Raw genomic sequence first — 13202 nt, forward strand, 5'->3', positions numbered from 1 at the left:
CACAGACTTGGTGTGGCCTGATCACCGAAAAGAATGGCAGGCAATGCGAAGTAGAGAGATTAGAACGACAGGGCGTTGAAGCTAGTCTCTCCCATCCAGCCGTTGATCTCCGAGGCCACAATCCCGTGACCAAACTCCCAGGAACCGACATAAGGATGCCAGGAGATTAGGACTCGCACATATTCCCACGGTAAAAAGGAAATATAAAATGTCCTATGCCCACCAGAGTACTGCAATTCATCTTTCTCCTGCTTCGTTCCAGACTCTACACTACAGGCCTTCACTCTGCCTGAAAAGTCACACGATCTTCATCTCTGTTGTACTTGAAGAAAGCGCACTGAGTCATAATGACATCTTCGTTGACATTCAAACGTAAGAGGTCACCCGAGTGGTCTACCGAGGCCATAACAAAGCGTTTCTGTGATCGTGCATCTCCGGTCAGCTCGATCGGAGGAATTCCCGAAGACGACATCTCGCAAGTCCTCTCGTATGAAGAATTCCAACACCTCGACCTTTCAGCTCAGAAAGAATACTTCGATGAAATATGCAAAGCTTTTCACGACCAAGAATGTTTCAGCAAATCGTGTCCTCGCATTGATATGATGATTCTTCAGCATTACGATAAAGACAGTCGATTGAGCAAGGAGGAGAAGGAAGACGCCTATGCTCTACAAGAGGACCTGAAAGAAAAATGGAGATTGTCATAGTCTCATTTTCGAGAGGAAAAGCTGAACCAGCTGCCAAAAACCCCTCTAGCCCATACGGGTATGCCCTTAACGATTTCTTCTTGTTGTTGTCATCATATCCTTTCCCCAAAAGCAATAACCCATCCCTCTGTGACACCGGACCCCCCACGAGTCCATTCTCGATGTAGTTTCGTGAACCTCTTCCCTGAGTAGCGATTTACCGAGAGTACTTCTCATATTAACGCCCGAAGTAGCTGACTGCCTCGCTGGCGGCAACACCAGATAGCAGACGAAAGACTGACGAATCGACATGCGATCGAACCGGTAGGGCAGGTGAGTTATTGTGAATAAAACCCGGTGAATATAGGTTGAAAATGGGTAGGCAGGTCGGTTGTTCGAAGGCTCGTCGACGTTGCGATGTTGTCGACGTGTTCTTTTGAAAGCTTCCCACCGCGTCGTCACAACCAATAAAGGGGTTTCCGCCGGAGTTTCGACTTGCAAAGTTCTCAGCTTCGGTCAGACCTTGCAGTCTAACTTACTGAAGTCCCTCGCCACGAGAAGGTGACTTTCCACGAGGGACCAGATTGTTACAGTCGGTTGGTTGGTTGGTTGGTTGGTTGGTTGGTTGATGTCATTTACCCTGACCCCTCGCTCGAGAGCAATATGCAGGACACAGCAACTATATACGCGTGTACATACATGTAGAGTGTTCCACTTCCTGAAAACGAACTTAGAGCCTCGTCAAGGCCTGCCGTGGCCCAATGCCGCTCCCATCATTAGGCTGCCCTCGTGGCGCGCGACTCCAAAACCGTTGTGACGCCTCGGCGAAGTCTAGCACGGCCTTGACCGTCCTAGCCCGTGAGACGATGTCTGGATTACCTTTCTTACCTTCGGTTGAGCCTCCCAGCAGACTCGAGACGCTGCTAAACGCGTCCCCCACTTCGCTCCGTAACTCCCTTTGAATATTTCGCAACTCTGGACAGTCCACCAGCACGTGAGTGACTGTTTCTTGTGCGCCGCACACGCACTGGTCGTCATCGCGGAAGCCAAAGCTCTTGGCGTAGGTGGATAACCAATTGTGGCCTGTGCGTAGCTGCGTTAACAGATACGCCCGGTTCCTGGGCAGGCTCCCATATAGCCTCCTTGTATAGGTTGCCGGTAGGGTGCCGTCGATCTTCCGTAGGTGGCCGCCTTTGCTGGACGATCTTCATTCCTGCTCCCACTGATTGAGGATGTTGACGCGCAGGCGTGCACTTTCCCTCGAGAGTAGCGGGCGGAATGGGTGGGTTGTGCCTGGGCACGCGACGTCCTTGGCTAGTCGATCCGCAGCGTCGTTTCCAGAATTGTTGCAATACCCTGGCACCCATTGGAGACGGAGCGCGATTCCCTCGGCTTGAACCTCTGTGGCAGCTTGTAGGACCGCGTGTACGATCCTCTGGCCCGATTTGTTCCTCGGATTCTGAGTTGCCTGTAGGGCTGATCTACTGTCGCACAGGATCGTTGCTGTTTTTTGTCTACTGACCAGGCTTGACCGCTGATAGGCGATCTTGAACACCATGCTGATGGCGTAGAAAATGCCAATGAGCTCTGCCACGTGAACCGACCATCGGTCCATTGGTCCCACCTGAACTTGTTGTGATTCGACAACCTGCAGGTTATCGTCGAGTGCCACCACGGCCGCTCCCAGGTGACCCTCGCGTCCAGAGGCATCTGAGTAGACAACAATGTCCGACATGGATCGTGCGGTATCGGCTCGCTCGATGGCCGATTCTCGGTCTGATCCAACCTCAATCTCCGTAAAGGGTTCGGCTCGCCACGGTGGCAGCGGACTTGGGTCAATCGTTTCTAGTTCATCCAATTTTGGTAAGTCCATGGTTTTTAGGGCTTCTGCGAGTGGGAATTTTAGCGTAATTTCCGATGTTATTCCTCCGTCTCTGGGCCCGGCCAGATTGTTACAGTCTTTCTCGAAATCGCCTTCACCAATACACACTTGTTGATTTTTTTTCCGGGCCCCACTGCCAAGGCCTTAGCGCAGGTCAATTATTCGACGGCCCGTATCAGATTGAGGAATGCATTGAAATGCATCGGTATTGTGCGGTATATTTCAACGTATTACTACACCATGTGGCCAAAGCGAAGCGGCTACGAAAGCAATGGGAGGAAGTGTACGGCGAAGAGCTATAATCGAAAACTACCAAGGAGAGTAAGGCATCAATCGAAGCAGCGAGGGTGGCGCAAGAAAGAAAAAGAGTTTCTTTGCTTCGGTGCAAAGCCAATGCGTTGATAAATCTTGTAGTTAGTGTGAACGTGATCGAAATTGGCAAACGTGGTGTGGTGCACCCACATCGGGAAGCGACGTAGGTGGGCCGAAGCACACAGATAGTGGGTCTCTACGAATCATGGACTACTGGTGACATATCGCTTGAGAGCAAATAATCTATTTGAACTTCTTGCCAAAGAGGATGAGCTGTACCTGGTCGTAGATGGAGAGGACACCAGCACTGGCGACACCCCGGAGGATATTAGCACCAGCACCCTTGAACAGGGACTTGACACCCTCTGCGGCGACGATTTGGTAGGCAGCATCCATGGAGGACTTGTACTTGACGGCCTCACCAGAAGCCATCATCATACGACGACGGATTGTGTCTAGAGGGTAGGAGGCAACACCGGCAGCCGTTGTGACGATCCAGCCGAGCAGGAAGGAAGCAAGGAAGTTACCCTCGAGGGCACCAACCAGGAGAACGGGCTTAAGGGAGTCGTACATGCCGAAGTACAAACCACGGTATACAATGATACCGAACACGGAAGGACCGAAACCACGGTAAAGACCGACAATACCGTCGGTGGCAATGGTCTTGCGGTAGACGTCCACGAGACCATTGAACTGGCGCTCACCGGCACCCTTGGCAGATTTGGCGTCGTTGGCAAGACGGGTACGGGCGTAATCCAGGGAGTAGACGAAGAGGAGTGAAGTGGCACCGGCGGCGCCACCGGATGCCAGGTTACCCATCATCCACTTGGTGTAGCCATCACGCTCCTTCTTGTAGGCGAACATGGACTTGTATGTGTCACGGAAAGCGAAGTTCAGAGCCTGGGTAGGGAAGTAACGGATGACGTTGGCAGTGTTACCACGCCACAGGGAGACGACACCTTCAGCGGCGACAGTACGCTTGAAGCAATCACCGATGCCGTTGTACTTGCGGTCGAGACGACCGGCCTTGAGCATCTCGTCCTATTCGAGGGAAAAGTGGGGTCAGGCTTCGGTCCAAGTCCGAAAAAATCAACAAACAATTGGCCAACCGTAACAGATGTCTGATCCGAGTTCATAATTGCAAGTCTCCCGAAATGCTCTGTGCCGTAAGTTGATGAAAGGTAGATGACCAACCTGGTTCTGGATCATGAGCTTGATACGCTCAATAGGGGCAGCAACGGTCTTGGAGATAGCGGCAGAAACACCACCCACTGTGAATCCATCAATATTCGTTGAAAGGATATGGGCTGATGGCTCCAGCAAAGAACTGGATACTATAGTTGAGATAGGGCACGTACTCAGAAAGTCGACGGCGAAGCCCTATGAAGATATATATTAGTACGGTTGGTTCAGCCAATTGATTATCAAACTCAAGCTCGCCAATCTTTCTGCGCTGGCAACGGCTCTTGAGTGTTTCGAGATAGACAGGAATCTGTCCGAGATGCATCCAGGCCTATTTCCACACAGAGTCGAAATGGCCAGCTTAGCAAGGGTAGGAACTTACGGGCATGCCGAAGACGGACTTGTCGCCCTGTTTAATGTCGCCCTTAGACATGAAGAAGGTTGTACAAGAGAAAAATGTAACCAAAAAGAAAATAAAACCAAAGAAATAAGAGATGGAGAAATATCAAGAACACTGGGGATGAGAAAAAAATGAAGACAGACGGGGCGGAAGGGGAGAAAAAACTCCCCTACGCAATGGAAGCGAACGCACCCCATCGGGCAGCCTAGGGGCTATATTCACTGATGTAATAGCGTTACATCCTGGCCTTACCGATATTTCCCAAGCCCGAAAACCTCCGCATCCATTTAAATCTGCTTTTACACGGCGATTAAGCTATTAGCTGATGGTGAATCAGCTAAATTGAAGTTGGCTGGGTCCAGCTCAGTATACCATCCAATTCAACTTCATTCAACTATCTTTAATATCTGTCTATGTTTAAAAGTGGCAAAATCATAGTCGAAGCAACGAGAGTCCAAGCGTCAATTGGATTTCGTACCATGCACGGCGTCTCTAAAAGGGTCCAATGTTAGGCCTCCACCGGGCAACTCCGTTTCCCTACCCGAGTATCCGATTCAAACCCTATGGCAAACAAAATCTGATGTCCGCTAGTCGATTAATACCAATAAGATGAAAAGAAAACTTCCTACTTATGGGCGGCGCTTTAGATTGGTCTCGTGCTGCACAAAGATTGGTGTATCAGAATGTCTCGGGCTCTATTTTAGAGCTCCCGGGCTATACTTAGGCCCGATACAATCAATTTATATATCGTTGCCCCTATCTTATGCGTTACTACGAGATGATGACGAGGTGCCTGTTCGCGGAAAAATTCGGCTGCTATGAGAAATTTCACTCGGTGCAGTTATGTAACGAATACAAATCTTCATATGAAGGTCAGCTGGTACCTGGGCAAGACTAGGTACAGGCTAATCATGGGCCGCTTCCGACCCACTTGCTAGCATACCTCCGGCCTTGTGACCTATGTAAAATGTTTCTCCGAAGTTGGCCGACAGTATTAGTCATCTTGGCTCATGGGGCAAAGATGATCACGCGTCGTTACCGTAACCTGCTTATATCCGTTAGAAAACGACGAATTTCCTGCAAACCCCTAAGCGCTATCATGGCTGTATCTGCAGCAAATTTACGTCTCAAGGTAATTATTATAGGGGCCGGTCCTTCTGGTCTCTGCACAGCTGCGGCCTTGAGCCAAGATGGCCATAGTGTCACCGTTCTCGAGCGACGACGAGATACACAGCCCCTTGGGCACGCGGTAGTAATCCAGCCCGCGGCGGTCAGGGCCCTTCAGTACCTCAAAGGGGCGGACAGGGCTTTCAGCAGGGTCAGTGTAGATGCAGGGGCGCTCCGCTGGTGGTCGTATAAGGGTACCAAGCCCTTTGCGACACCCACGGCGGCAGAAGCCTTGTCGTGTGCGGAACGAAGGTTTCAAACTGATCGGCCCTCAGTACAAAAAGTACTACATGAGCTTGCGGTTGCCAACGGCGTCGATTTTCTTTTCGGGAGAGTTGTGCAAGCGGTTGAAGATCTCAAGGTGAAGCCAAGGCTTTGGACAACCCATGGTGAAAACTTTACCGCGGATTTGATTATAGCGGCAGATGGTATGTTCTTTCATGGCCTCAGGGAAGCTGGGTTGAGTGTACTCATAATTGACCAAGCTACATTGATATAGGTATCAAATCTACCACCCGCAAAATTCTTTTCCCCGCACAGGATGTCGATCCAATCCCATTGAGAGAATCTATCTTCCTCACAAGCGCACCTGTTTCTCAGCTTGCTCGGGACGCTCGAGTAGCGCCATGGCTCGAACCGGGAACCAAACATGGCATATTAGGGCCCGATCGGTTTGTTTTGAGTCGGCACACGCACGGTGGTCTCCTCGGAGTGCAATTTATTGACGTCGACCATGCGGATCCGGGCCCGGTGAATGGCAATTGGAATACGCCAGCCGATATTGGTTTACTTCGCACACGATTTTCTGACTTTAACATGATAACGAGGGCATTCTTGGAACATATTCAGCACGCCGAGAAATGGCAGATGGCTACCGGGCCAGAACTGGATACGTGGCGAAGTGCCAGCGGTCGTATCGTGCTGCTCGGGGATGCCGCCCACGCCATGTTACCACATGGCGCACAAGGGCTTAGCCAGGGGATTGAAGATGCTTTAAGTTTGGCTCGCATGCTGCGTCGGGCGTCGAATTCGAGCGCTAAAGGTGTTGGTATTCCCGCTATCACGAAGGCGTGGGTCAACCTGCGTAAACCGCGCACCAACATTTTCGTTAAACAGTCTACAAGCAACGCAAAAATTTGGAGCCTACCGGATGGGCCGGAACAGGTGGCAAGGGATGAGAGGATAAGACGGACGGAGACTCTTCCACCAGCGGATCTCAACCACGTGAAAATGGACATGGCGGCTAGTCGGAAGTCGCCACAATTTCTTAAATGGGCAAGGGATTATGACGTGGTTCTAGAGGTATGTATCAGACCATCGTGATCTGTGTCAACAGATATTTCCCATTCACTTGCCTGGCCGTCACACTAACGACATCATGTTCTCATTCAGGCTGAAAGAGCGATGGAAAAGGTTTTATTGGGACAGAACGCTTCCCTCACAAAGACTTGCCATACTCCATAGCGCAATGGAGGTGATTTGTATGATGAAGCCAAACATGAAATCATTCATCGCTGAAGCGAACGAAGGGGCCATTGGTCTGGGTTGTGTTCTCATAAATTCACTCATAAATATCATATGAACAATAGTATTGACGAACGGTAAACTATAGTGAAACAAATTATACAGGCCAGACTATGTAGACCAACGCTAGCCTTTATCGGCACACCACTTTGTCTGTTCGAGCACCCGAAGTTACATTCCAGGATAAAATTGATCATCATGTTGACTTATGGAGTATAGGCTGCATGGTGCGTGAAATGATACAAGTCTAAACGCTATATACACGACTAAGCTGATAACCATGACAGCTATTTGAACTTTTCACTGGCCAGCCACCTTTTGAGACCTTAATAACACCCGCAATTCTCATCGGTCAAATGCACGAGATGGCAAGTGACGATCTACCTGAATGATGGCAAAAGGAATGGGATACGATGGATAAAGGGGACGATGTGACCGCGGAAAGCCCGGGCCCAACTTGCAAGAATGGCTGGAAGAAGTGTATTTTGACGGACGCCAGAGCCCTGATCTCACAAGAGAGGATATAATGAGGCTTGGAAAACTCATTGGAAGGCTGTTGTGTTTTGAACTGTTGGCAAGAGCATCAACGAGACAGATCCTGGATGACCCTTGATTCAATGAGTAGGCTAGGCTGTGAGTGTTCGTGAGACTCTCGTCCCCAGCTGGGGCCTAACAACTTCCAGAGACATGTTTGATCTTCAACCCTGCATGCCGAAAATGCCTCTAGCGCTCTTTTCTTTTGCACCACCACATTAATACACCATTCAAGGAAGACATCAAATCCTCTCTCGCGGTCTTTTTTGTAGTAATCCCATTACGCCGAATGAATCCCTTGAATTCGGCAAAAAAACTCTACTACTGGGTTCAGGTCCGGCGAGTAAGGTGGCAAATAGATTAGCTTCACACCTGCGTCTTCACAAATTTTTACAAGTCGCTCCGACCGGTGAAATGATGCGTTGTCCATAACGAGGACAAGTTTAGGTTCTGGCCATCGTCCACAATGCTGAAGTAATTGGGCTATAAAGTCTTCAAATACGGTGGCATCCGTAGAACCGCGGAAGACACCGTGTGTGAGAGAACAATCCCATCCTGTGCATAAGCGGGCAATATCTGGTATCTCTGGTCATGATGGAATTGCGTCACTTGCAAGGGGGCCTTGCCAAGTGGTGCCCAACCTGTCCTTCTGAACCCAACGCGTTTATCACATCCAGATTCATCAACATATACGAGGTGGTGCGATTTGAAGTCCGACAGATTATGCAGTTAATAATCTTGCAAATCAGCATCTTGCTCTCTAGCACGTTGGCATGCAGTCTCTTTCGACTAAGCCTTGGCAACAAGGGCTCTCCTAATGCTGGAGGTTGTAACCATGGTCTGAAACTCGTCCCAGAGGAATACAACCATCTCATTGAGGTACAGGCCAGGTTTCTCACATAGATGATCACAGAGGGCTTCGATCATCAGGGGTGTCACAGTTCGTTTCCGACCTATTCGGGTTTGAGGGGCGTGAATACTTCCAAATTGTCGTAGGTTACTGCGGATGTTGATGATGATCAGCTTGTTACATTCAGCCTGTTCCGCCATTTTAGATGTGGTTAAGGACTGGCTCTCTATCATATCACGAATGAGAACGAGCTTTGCAGGGGAGAGTATTGGAGCCATGTCGCTTCGCTTTGGAGTGATAGTGAGCCAAACTGGGAAGACTTGTAACTGCGATGTTTCACGCAGTTGTTGAGTGACGAAAGGGAAGAAGGCCACGGTAGCATGTGTGTGAGCAGTTTCGTGTAAAATACATTCCTCGTGGTCCCAAGATTGTATTGTAAAATACACAGATTTTTATAGAAAGCGGTCTGAAATGAGATCCTTGAAGACTCTATCCAATCAGAGCTCACACAGGACGGATTTATTTTCCGGGAATGAAGTCGCAAGAAGTGTCGAGGTATAACTGATTTCGAAAACTATTGTATGGCTTCCTATCCTGTACATGTATTGTGGTATGACTTTTGCGACTGCCTTGTAACTGTATGAGGAAGCCAAAATCGAACGATCAGATCTCAGAGGGATCCATTGACTCCAAGCGATACAACAAAACATTGCGGAACAATGGCGGGACGGACCGCGATGCGAACCCCTGAACCGCCCGACCGTGACGACGAACGCGAAGATTCACCGCCACGATTGCCGAGGCCGAGACGCACTACCCGACCACCCAATAATCATGCTCGGGATCAAGAGATCGACAACCAGCAGAGAACAACACGGTCCCAACTGAGAAAGAAAACCCAAGACAAGCCAGTAACCCAACGTGAAGCGGTCACTTCGGACGACTCCGCGACGGAGAGCGAAGACCTCAACGCCGCCACACTCGTGAAGGAGCTCATTAAACTCAGGCGAGAGATCAGGCGACGCGATGAATTGCACAAGAAAGAGCTTCAGAAGGTTAAAGAAGAATTTAGCGTTGCCCTGGCCGAAGTCCGACACGAGCTACAGACCCTGACAGATAGACCCTCGACACCGCAATCCCATGCCGAGGCATGCGCTCAGAACAGCCACGATGAGATCCTCCGCGAGATTCAATCCCTGCGCGATGCCATCAGCCCGTCCGTTGACATTGGCTCCCCGTCCTATGCAGATGTCGCCCGCACTCCTCCACTCAGTCACCCGAGCAACGTACGGACGCTCTCGACGTCGAATACAACACCGACCACTTTTACCGACACGTTGTATTGCACAATAGATACCTCGAAGATGACAGAAAATGAAAATGAGAGGATTTCCGCAGGCCCAATCCGGACGGCGGTTGAGACAGAGATTCGGACGATGGAAGGCCACACGCACTGGCGCTGTCGCGCTGTCACCGTGGACCCGAAGAACATCAACCGAATCAGAATAGCGTGCCGCGACGAAGATGAACACCAGCTGGTCAAGAAAGTGGCGGAAGCAAAGATCGGCGCGGGAGCCCGGGTACTCCGTGACGAGCTCTACCCGATCAAAGTTGACAGCGTCAATAAGGCCGCCGTGCTAGATGAAAAAGATGAGATCCGAGCCGAAGCCGCGGCAGCCTTCAGCGAAGAGAATGAAGTTACCGTGGCTAAGATCGCATGGCTTAGCAGAAAGGATAGTGCGAAGGCATAAGGGTCCATGGTCGTTTACCTGACTAAAGGCACTGACGCACGGAGGCTCCTAGCTGACGGGTTCTTTCACGCTGGAGGAGAATCTGGCGTGACCAGTACCTTCGAGTATCGACCTCGACCGATGCAATGTTACAATTGCCAGGAAATTGGACACAAGGCATTCCAGTGCAAGAACACCCAGAAATGCGCCAAGTGCGCCGCGGAGGGCCACCGCCACAGCAGCTGCGACCAAACGGTTCCGAAGTGCGTTCCATGCGGGGGCCCTCATGAATCGTTCAGCAGAAATTGTCAGAAACTCTACCCATCACGACATGAATAAAAGCGTCCGAATCATTCAGCTGAATGTGAGGAAACAGGGAGCAGTACATGACAGTTTGATGAACGATGAAGAGACCCGGGACGCAGTCGCACTAGCGATTCAGGAACCCCAAGCGAGGAGAATCCAAGGGCGGCTCCTGACAACCCTGATGGGACATCACAAATGGACTAAGATGGTCCCCTCCACTTGGAGGGAGGGCCGATGGGCAATCCGTAGCATGTTGTGGATCAATAGGGATGTAGAAGCGGAGCAAGTGCCGATCGAGTCGCCGGACCTGACCGCAGCGGTTATCCGCCTCCCCGAGCGCCTGATATTTATGGCATCAGTCTACGTAGAGGGAGGAGATGCCGCAGCGTTGGACGACGCATGTGATCGCCTCAGAAAAGCAATCAGTAAGGTACGGCAAGACGCGGGAACAGTGGTGGAGATTATGATCGTGGGGGACTTTAACCGCCACGATCAGCTCTGGGGAGGAGACGACGTATCTTTAACAAGACAAGGAGAAGCGGATCCAATCATCAACCTCATGAGTGAGTTCGCTCTCTGTAGCCTGCTCAAACGAGGCACGAAGACATGGCACGGTGGAGGGCAGAATGGGGACTGCGAGTCTACTATCGACCTCGTCCTGGCCTCAGCTAGCTTGACAGACTCGTTGGTCAAGTGCGCAATACACGGGACGGAGCACGGCTCGGACCACCGCGCTATTGAGACCATTTTCGATGCCCCATGGCCAGCTCCACAGCACCCGGAACGACTTTTGCTGAAAAACGCGCCATGGAAGGAAATTAACGCGTGAATTGCGAGCGCCCTGGCCACCACTCCGTCGGGAGGCACGGTGCAGCAGAAAACCGACCGGCTCATGTCTGCGGTGTCGGAGGCGGTGCATATTTTGACGCCGAGGGCCAAACCGTCGCCACACGCAAAGCGATGGTGGACGGTGGACCTAACACAACTCCGTCAGATATACACGTATTGGAGAAACCACGCCCGCTCGGAGCGACGCGCAGGGCGAAAGGTACCACACCTGGAAAATATGGCCGCAAGTGCGGCGAAACAATACCACGATGCTATTCGCAAACAAAAGAAGAAACACTGGAATGAGTTTCTTGCGGACAACGATAATATATGGAAAGCCGCGAAATACCTGAAGTCAGGAGATGATGCAGCATTCGGCAAGGTCCCACAGCTCCTCCGGGCGGATGGAACTATGACCGCCGATCATAAAGAGCAAGCGGAGGAACTACTGACCAAATTCTTCCCGCCACTGCCGGACAGAATTGACGATGAAGGGATCAGGCCGCAGAGAGCGCCCTTGGAGATGTCCGCCATCACTATGGAAGAGGTCGAACGACAGCTGTTGGCGGCAAAGTCTTGGAAAGCACCTGGTGAAGATGGCCTACCAGCGATAGTGTGGAAGATGACGTGGCCCGTGGTCAAGCACAGTGTTCTTGAACTATTCCGGACGTCGCTGGAAGAAGGCGCGGTGCCTAGGCAGTGGAGACATGCAAAGATTATACCACTCAAAAAACCGAACAAAGAGAACTACACCATCGCGAAGGCCTGGAGGCCGATTTCACTCCTCGCGACACTGGGCAAGGTACTGGAATCAGTCATCGCAGAAAGAATCTCACACGCGGTGGAAACTTACGGCCTGCTTCCGACCAGCCATTTCGGGGCCCGTAAGCAACGGTCAGCGGAGCAAGCACTCTTACTTTTACAAGAGCAAATCTATGCGGCGTGGCGTGGCCGACGGGTCTTGAGCTTGATCAGCTTCGATGTCAAAGGAGCTTACAATGGGGTCTGTAAGGAACGATTACTCCAGAGGATGAAAGCGCGAGGGATCCCGGAGGCCCTGCTTCGGTGGGTCGAAGCGTTCTGCTCGGAGCGAACGGCGACCATCCAAATCAATGGGCAAGCATCAGAGGCCCAAAGCCTCCCACAGGCCGGGCTGCCTCAGGGCTCACCCCTGTCCCCAATCCTATTCCTCTTCAACGCAGATCTCGTACAGCGACAGATCAACGGCCAGGGAGGAGCGATTGCCTTCGTGGATGACTTCACCGCGTGGGTGACCGGACCGATCGCACAGAGCAACCGGCAGGGTATTGAAACAATCGTCAATGAAGCACTCGACTGGGAAAGGAGAAGTGGAGCGACCTTTGAAGCAGAGAAAACCGCCATTATACACTTCGCCCCCAAGGCCCACAAATCGGACTCGGAGCCATTTACCATTAAGGGAGAGACCGTTGAACCCAGAGACCATGTCAAGATTCTTGGCGTCATCATGGACACAAGACTCAAATACAAGGAACACATTGCGAGAGCGGCGTCCAAAGGCCTGGAAGCAGCGATGGAGCTGCGACGGCTTCAGGGTCTATCCCCAGCAACAGCACGACAGTTATTCACCTCGACGGTGGCCTCAGTAGTGGACTATGCCTCCAATGTCTGGATGCACGCTTTCAAGAATCAGAGCGTCGGGCCGATCAACCGAGTACAAAGGGTAGGAGCGCAGGCGATTGTCGGGACATTCCTCACAGTTGCAACCAGCGTAGCGGAAGCGGAGGCTCACATCGCCACGGCGCAACACCGGCTCTAGCGA

The 13202-nt window shown here is 51.3% G+C and overlaps 5 protein-coding genes across 5 annotated transcripts; 4 read left to right on the top strand and 1 right to left on the bottom strand.

Moving 5' to 3' along the window:
- Positions 1 to 347: 347 nt before the first annotated feature.
- On the top strand, positions 348 to 707 carry N7498_001965 (uncharacterized protein; the record flags this gene model as incomplete). Its single annotated transcript, XM_058449027.1, has 1 exon — positions 348 to 707. One exon carries the CDS (start codon positions 348 to 350, stop codon positions 705 to 707), a length of 360 nt encoding a protein of 119 aa, XP_058311371.1.
- A 2416-nt stretch (positions 708 to 3123) lies between these two features.
- Positions 3124 to 4495, bottom strand: N7498_001966 (mitochondrial carrier; the record flags this gene model as incomplete). The annotated part of the gene is made up of 4 exons (XM_058449028.1): positions 3124 to 3921; positions 4075 to 4151; positions 4239 to 4260; positions 4445 to 4495. The coding sequence occupies 4 exons, from the start codon at positions 4493 to 4495 to the stop codon at positions 3124 to 3126; spliced, it is 948 nt and encodes a 315-aa protein (XP_058311372.1).
- Positions 4496 to 5561: 1066 nt separating this feature from the next.
- N7498_001967 (FAD-dependent oxidoreductase) lies at positions 5562 to 7545 on the top strand (the record flags this gene model as incomplete). Its single annotated transcript, XM_058449029.1, has 3 exons — positions 5562 to 6057; positions 6129 to 6931; positions 7441 to 7545. The coding sequence occupies 3 exons, from the start codon at positions 5562 to 5564 to the stop codon at positions 7543 to 7545; spliced, it is 1404 nt and encodes a 467-aa protein (XP_058311373.1).
- A 1711-nt stretch (positions 7546 to 9256) lies between these two features.
- On the top strand, positions 9257 to 10288 carry N7498_001968 (uncharacterized protein; the record flags this gene model as incomplete). Its single annotated transcript, XM_058449030.1, has 1 exon — positions 9257 to 10288. One exon carries the CDS (start codon positions 9257 to 9259, stop codon positions 10286 to 10288), a length of 1032 nt encoding a protein of 343 aa, XP_058311374.1.
- Positions 10289 to 10294: 6 nt separating this feature from the next.
- On the top strand, positions 10295 to 13199 carry N7498_001969 (uncharacterized protein; the record flags this gene model as incomplete). Its single annotated transcript, XM_058449031.1, is given in 3 exon segments — positions 10295 to 10479; positions 10532 to 11398; positions 11411 to 13199. The coding sequence occupies 3 exon segments, from the start codon at positions 10295 to 10297 to the stop codon at positions 13197 to 13199; spliced, it is 2841 nt and encodes a 946-aa protein (XP_058311375.1).
- Positions 13200 to 13202: the final 3 nt, after the last annotated feature.

This window comes from Penicillium cinerascens, assembly GCF_028974065.1.
Source record: "Penicillium cinerascens strain IBT 15544 chromosome Unknown contig_1_segment0_segment0, whole genome shotgun sequence".
Classification (NCBI taxonomy): Eukaryota; Fungi; Ascomycota; class Eurotiomycetes; order Eurotiales; family Aspergillaceae; genus Penicillium; species Penicillium cinerascens.